Genomic DNA, 7,598 nt, shown 5'->3' on the forward strand with positions numbered 1-7,598 from the left:
ATTGTGGTTGTTATTATTCATCATAGAATTAGCCATAGATTTCTCCTTACCATATTGTATGTATGTTGTAAATGGCTATTTATAGCTCATTGTAATCTGCCTAATGTGTAAGAATTTTCATTCTATAACCAATTTTCCATATGGTATCAAGAGCCTCCATCTCAAACGAGACTTGATCCTACTGCAACTTCAATTTTTTTTTCAATCAAACACTCTTTCCAATCACCTTCCATGGCACCAATCACAGTAGTTCAAATCACGGCCTCTACCCACTTTAACGTCACTCTCACCGACGACAATTTTACGGTATGGCGTAAGCACGTGTACTCGACCCTGATTGGTCTCGATCTCGTTCACTTCGTCACCGGAACCAAGCCAACTCCGGCGGAGTTTCTAGATGCCGAAGCCACCAGACCAAACTCGGACCACTATCCATGGTTCAGGCAGGATCAAATCATCTTGGCAGCTCTTCTAGGCAGTTGTTCACCCACCATTCAAACGATGATTGCATCGGCCGACACCGCCCGGGAAGCATGGGAACGATTGGTTACTAGTTTTGCAAACCCATCTCGGTCCCGCGTCATATCGCTAAAAACCAAACTTGCATCAAACCCCAAAGGCACACGTACCATCACGGAATACTTACGTGACATGAAGTCAATTGCCGACGAACTCGCACTCGTTCAAAACCCAGTGAAAGACGAGGATCTCATGGTTCACATTCTCTGCCAATTGGGCGATGACTTCAAAAATTTTGCACAATCACTTAGACTCCTTGGTTCAAGTCTCACATTCCCAGAACTATTTGAGAAACTTATCAACTTTGAGAGGGAACTTAAACAAACCACTGTTGCACCACCTCTCATGCCTACAGCCAACTTCACCCAAAAATACTCAAGGACTAATTCAAGATTCGCACCCGACCGGCGCAATATGCAAAGCAACTCCAACAACAGACCATCCCGCAATCAATGGCCTAATGGCTCCAACTCCAATAATGGTAACCGTGATACCCGCACCAATATCTACTGCTAATTTTGTAATTTTGCAGGGCATGAAACAAAAGAGTGCCGCAAACTTGCCCATTTCCTCCGTGACAATCATGTTACCACGGGAAACTCTATGACCCAAAGCAAGGCTTCACCAATTGCTAATGTTGCAACATCCTCCTATATGTTTGATACGGGAGCTTCCAATCATGTCGTTACGGATCGTGCATCCTTTCATTCCGTATCCGAGTATGGCGGACCGGATGAAATTGTTCTTGGAAATGGTAACACTCTTTCTATAACCCATATTGGTCAAACACACATTCATAAGCCCAAAGGCTCTCTTGCCTTAAAAGATGTTTTGTGTGTTCCTCAATTCAAAAATAAACTCATTTCCGTTGCAAAATTGTGTAAAACTAACCAAGTTTCTGTTGAATTTTTTCCCACTCATTTTTTTGTCAAGGATCTTCGAACGGGGGCACGACTAATGCGGGGCGAGAATTACCTTGATGTTTACTATGCAAACCTTCCAGCCCAACCTCAAATAAATGCGGTATCCACTACATCGCCTCTTGATTGGCATCATAAACTCGGGCATCCTTTTACTCGGATTCTCAAGAAAATAGCCAAATGTTTGGGCTTACATTTTAATTTACTCAATTTTCATTATAATTCGTGTTCCATCAATAAAAGTCACAAGGATTCTTTTGGCATGAACTCATTTACTACTACAAAACCCCTACAATTATTATATTCGGATGTTTGGAGACCGGTAGAAAAATCGGTTGATGGTTTCACTTATTATGTGATTTTTGTAGACTATCACACAAAGTACATTTGGCTATATCCAATGAAAAACAAATCCGATGTCTCCATTTTATTTCCACAATTCAAATTGATAGTCGAAAAAATTTTTCAAACACCTTTAATTTGTCTTTTCACCGATAATGGTGGAGAATATATTGGTCTTACCGCTTATTTTCAAGCTCAAGGTATTTCTCATTTCACCACCCCGCCGCATACCCCGGAACAAAACGGTTTTGCCGAACGGCGTCATCGACACATTGTGGAAACCGGTTTATCACTCCTTCACTATGCTCACCTTCCTCTCTCATTTTGGACACATGCTTTTCAAACCGTCGTTTATCTCATAAACCGGCTACCCACTCCAAACCTTAATGTCAACTCTCCATATTCAGTTCTCTACAAAAAAGAACCAACCTATACCAAACTCAAACCCTTTGGATGCTTATGTTATCCGTGGCTTCGCCCGTATGCAAAATCCAAACTTCACCCTCGCTCGGAACAATGCGTGTTCTTAGGCTACTCATCATCCAAATCGGCCTACAAATGCTTTGATTACACCAACCGACGTCTATACCACTCCCGACATTTGGAATTTATTGAGACTAAATTTCCATTAAAATCTCAAAGCAATTCCTCAACAATTCCTAATGTGGACCAATTTTTTGGTACTACCCCATTGACCCAGTTCACTCCCAACACCCAACATACCACTCCCCTTTTATCACCTCATCCTACTCACCCAACCCAATCCATACAAAACCCACCACCAGACTGTAAGGCCCCGTTACCGGTAACCCTACTTTCGTGTTGGATTTACTCATAAACACAGTTCTAAATATCAGAGTTAATTAAAAACTTTACGCGGAATATAAAACTTTCATAAAACATTACATATCGATTCATAATCATGTCTTAAAACATTCCTCTTGTCTTTCAAAATCAAAACATAACTTATAAAACATGTCAGATCTTCAGATGCCAGGCTTTAGTCTTCTGCCATGTGTCCTCCACTCAAGCCAGCTGTCTCAACCTACTCACCTGCGTGCATACTAAAAGTCAGCTACGCTGAGTGAGTTCTAGTTAATCATACAATACCATACAATACCTTATTACATACATACGTACTTAACCTCATAACTTTCTTTCATACACACATAAGTACTCATACCTTCATTCTTACTTACATACTTTCTTTCTTACTTACATACTTTCTTTACATTCATAATCATACGTTTTAAAGAGCCTTTCGCCCTATAACCTCACAGATATTATAAGGGTCTGGTCCCTAACATCACAGATATTATAAGGGTCTGGTCCCTAACATCACAGATATTATGAAGGGTCTGGTCCCTATCCTCACAGATATTGTAAGGGTCTGGTCCCTAACATCACAGATATTATAAGGGTCTGGTCCCTAACATCACAGATATTATAAGGGTCTGGTCCCTAACATCACAGATATTATTAGGGTCTGGTCCCTTGTTTTCGAATATTAGTAGGGTTCAGTTCCCTCTTCGTTACCATACAACCGTCATTTCCTTCTTTTATTAACTTTATTACGTTCATACACATAAACATACATATCCTACTTACCATAATTATAACGTTACAACCTGACAGTACGTGCAATATCCGAAGATCGTTCACGAACCATCAAGCAATCATTCATACATATCCCATATATCACGTATGGCTTATAACGTTACAACCTGACAGTACGTGCAATATCCGAAGATCGTTCACGAACCATCAAGCAATCATTCATACATATCACATATATCACATATGGCATACACTTATCACTTAGGATAAATGTATTAACAACACATCAAGTATGCACACAGCCCCGAAAACATAACAAGGAATGGGGCTAGAAACTCACCTGGATCCTGTTACGCTCGCCGTTGATCGTAATTCCTTTCTTTAACTGGGCTCGGCTAACTGTATAATATTTACACATATCAATTAACTACTACTTCTCGTTTTGTATTTCTATCTATATATGACCCACAACGAACGGGGGTCCGGGGGCAGCGCCCCTGGCAGCGGGGTTCTAGGGGCGGCAGCCCCTAGCGGGGTCCAAGGGGCAGAGCCCCTGGCTGGGGTTAAGCTGCCAGGTCAGCTTGGAAAAATTTTATTTTCGATAACTGCCTTAACACATTTTCCATTAGGTTTTTAATTTATTTTATAAACGAACTTCACTTTAGGCGAAGTTAAACCTTAGGCGAACTTGGCTTCAGGCGAAGTTAAACCTTAGGCGAACTTGGCTTCAGGCGAAGTTAAACCTTAGGCGAACTTGGCTTCAGGCGAAGTTAAACCTTAGGCGAACTTGGCTTTTAGGCGGAGTTAAACCTTAGGCGAACTTGGCTTTTAGGCGAAGTTAAACCTCAGGCGAACTTGGCTTTTAGGCGAAGTTACCATTTAGGCGAAGTTGCCATCAGGCGAACTTGCCATCAGGCGAACTTGGCTTTTAGGCGAAGTTACCATTTAGGCGAAGTTGCCATCAGGCGAACTTGGCTGCAGGCGAACTTATCAGGCGAACTTGGCTTGCAGGCGAAGTTCATCAGGCGAACTTAGCTTGCAGGCGAAGTTCATCGCTTGAAGGCGAAGTTGCCCAGATGAAGGCGAAGTTGTCGCGCTGCAGATCTGTTTGCCCATAACTCCTTCGTTTCTTAGCCAAATAACTCGATTTTGGTACCCACGGAATCGTATGATCGGCGCCTACAAATCCCAACCATCAAATCGGCCTAAAATCGACGTTTTAGGGGTCCGATTTGGGCAGTTGTGTTTCGGGTCCGATTAACCCGTCAAATCCTAACCATTTTCAGTAATATTAGCTTTGCGGGATTAGTTCTTACCTTTCCAACTCAGATCTACCAGCACAATCTCGGGTCTCGACTTCGGATCTCGGTCGGTTATGTGTGTGTTTTTGAGTGTGTAAAAGAGAAAGATGGGAATAAAATGATATCTTGGGCTTGGGATGGGTATTTATATCTCTCAAGCCCACGGGCCCAAGGCCCATTCTCATTTAACCCATCTTACGTAATCTAAGCCCATGACCCGTTCCTTACTCGACATTAAATAACTAAAACGTGAAATCACTAAACATAACTTTCTTTTATTTAACATTATAAAAATTTTAGGATGTTACACAGACCCACTCAATCAACCAACACCAATCCAACCTAATTCTCCTATTTCATCTTCACACTCCAACACATTCTCCCATGACACATCTTCTGCCACGAGTACTCCCAACCATTCGCAAAACACCACCGAACCCAACACTTTTGCTCACTCTCAGAACATTACCGAATCTCAAACTTCCTCGTCCACCTCACCTTCATCACCATCCCTCCCTACATCTTCCACCACCACCCCTTCACCGCTAACCCCGCGCACCCGCAAACCAAATACCAAGTATTATAACTCCAAATTTATTAACCACACTACCCTCCATCCAATTTCTTCATCGCTTGAACCAACAACTCACAATCAAGCCTTAAAAGATCCAGAGTGGCAGAAGGCAATGGATAATGAGTTTAATGCTCTTCTAAAAAATGCCACCTGGGAACTTGTCCCTCCTTCGCAACACAAACCTATTGGTTGCAAATGGATATTTCGCATCAAACGGCGCCCCGACGGGTCCGTTGAGAAGTACAAGGCACGTCTAGTTGCCAAGGGATTCCTTCAAGAATATGGCAAGGATTACTTTGAAACATTTAGTCTGGTCACTAAACCTGTAACTATCCGTATGGTTCTCGCCATTGCCTTATCCCAAAATTGGTCCATCCGGCAACTCGATGTCAATAATGCCTTCTTGCATGGTACTTTGCATGAGGATGTTTACATGTCTCAACCACCGGGCTATGTTAATCCAGATCTTCCCAATCACCTTTGTCATCTATGAAAATCTCTCTACGGGCTCAAGCAAGCACCGCGTGCATGGTACATGGAACTTGCCACATTCCTCATTGAACTCGGTTTTCGCAAATCCTTAGCCGACCCATCTCTGTTCATCTATAACCGGGATGGCATTATCTCCTATTTTTTGGTATATGTTGATGATATTGTCTTAACCGGCAACAACAATTCATTCATTCAACATATCATTCATGCATTATCCTAAAAATTCTCCATTAAAGATCTTGGCATGCTACACCACTTTCTTGGCATTGAAGTTATTAACACAACCACTGGTTTATTTCTATCCCAACATGCTCATGTGCAAAATTTACTCACCAAGTTTAAAATGGATGGAGCTAAACCGGTTGCTACACCACTTAGCTCTACTGAGTCACTCTCCCTTGTTGATGGATCGCCTACCGTTGACCCTACCCCGTATCGCCAATTGGTGGGCTCACTCCAATATCTTGCTTTTACTCGACCCGATGTTTCTTACACGGTCAACAAGCTCTCTCAATACATGCATGCACCAACTCAACTCCATTGGCAAGCCTTAAAGGGGTTCTTCGATACTTGAAAGGCACTATTCATCACGGTTTGTTTCTAAACCGCGGGTCTCCCATCGACTTTACCGCTTTTACCGATTCTGATTGGGGTGGAATTTCAGACGGGGGGCATTCCACAACTGGCTATATCATCTACCTTGGTTCCAACATCATCTCGTGGCGCTCGTCGCGTCAAAAATCGGTCTCTCGTTCTTCAACTGAGGCGGAGTACAAGGCATTAGCAAACGGTGCAGCTGAACTATCTTGGGTCCAAAATCTACTATTAGAGCTTGGTCTATCAGCAACTAAACCTCCAACATTATTTTGTGACAATGCTGGTGCTACTTACTTGTGTGCCAACCCGGTCTATCATTCGCGTATGAAACACGTGGCACTTGATTATCACTTTGTTCGGGAAAAGGTAACTAATGGTTCATTACGGGTTCTACACATTCATTCCGCCGATCAACTTGCCGACGTGCTTACCAAACCTCTCAGCCGGGGTCCTTTTCACAAATTTCGATCCAAGATTGAAGTCTCCGATGGATCCTCCATCTTGCGGGGGCGTATTAAGGAAACCACTCATTGACTATATATTAATTGTGTTTCCATTCTCACCTAAAGTTATATTTAGACAATTATTCTGGTTGTTATTATTAATCATAGAATTAGCCATAGATTTCTCCTTACCATATTGTATGTATGTTGTAAATGGCTATTTATAGCTTATTGTAATCTACCTAATGTGTAAGCATTTTTATTCTATAACCAATTTTCCATACCGACAAGCATAATCTATAATATCGCGTGTCCCGATTTCATTTTTCAAGATCCATAATTTCTGATAAATTTTTATGTAGGGTAGAAAGAGAGGATAGTAATATTTGTGAAGTAAATATGAATAACAACAGAAACAATGTGTATAATACTATAATGTGTGTTTGTGTATGTTGTTACTGTTAGTGTTGAGTATGAGATGTGTTGTATGGTGTGCAATATGCAATTGTGTTCTTTTTATTTTATTTTTTTTAATTACGGTGTGACTTGGAAAGGGGTACCAAACTTGAAAACGTTTGATTTTTTTAGGTTGTATTACATGTGCGTAGTGACTGACATTTGCTTGGTTGGTTTTTGATGGATCTATTAGTTTGTTGTTACAATGTGGTGGTTGTTATACATGTCACCACCATATTCGTTATCTAGACCATACTCATCTGTTTGAAATGTGTGCTTACAGTTTTGTTTCCTTGTCAAGAGTTTAGTGTCTATAATGCTTAACATGTATAATCACATCTAGACTTCATTAGTTTTTTAACATGTTTTTTGTTGCATTAGTTTTTTTTTAACATGT

At 41.3% G+C, this 7,598-nt stretch overlaps 1 protein-coding gene across 1 annotated transcript; it reads left to right on the top strand.

The window, feature by feature from the left end:
* The first annotated feature begins 231 nt into the window (after positions 1 to 231).
* LOC143609543 (uncharacterized) lies at positions 232 to 5,706 on the top strand. The gene is made up of 3 exons (XM_077084275.1): positions 232 to 1,000; positions 1,052 to 1,273; positions 4,940 to 5,706. Exons 1-3 carry the CDS (start codon positions 232 to 234, stop codon positions 5,704 to 5,706), a joined length of 1,758 nt encoding a protein of 585 aa, XP_076940390.1.
* The last annotated feature ends 1,892 nt before the right edge of the window (positions 5,707 to 7,598 follow it).

The sequence above is a fragment of the Bidens hawaiensis genome, unplaced genomic scaffold (assembly GCF_021521415.1).
Source record: "Bidens hawaiensis isolate Kalapana, Puna unplaced genomic scaffold, B.hawaiensis_p1.1 tig00002181_1, whole genome shotgun sequence".
Classification (NCBI taxonomy): domain Eukaryota; kingdom Viridiplantae; phylum Streptophyta; class Magnoliopsida; order Asterales; family Asteraceae; genus Bidens; species Bidens hawaiensis.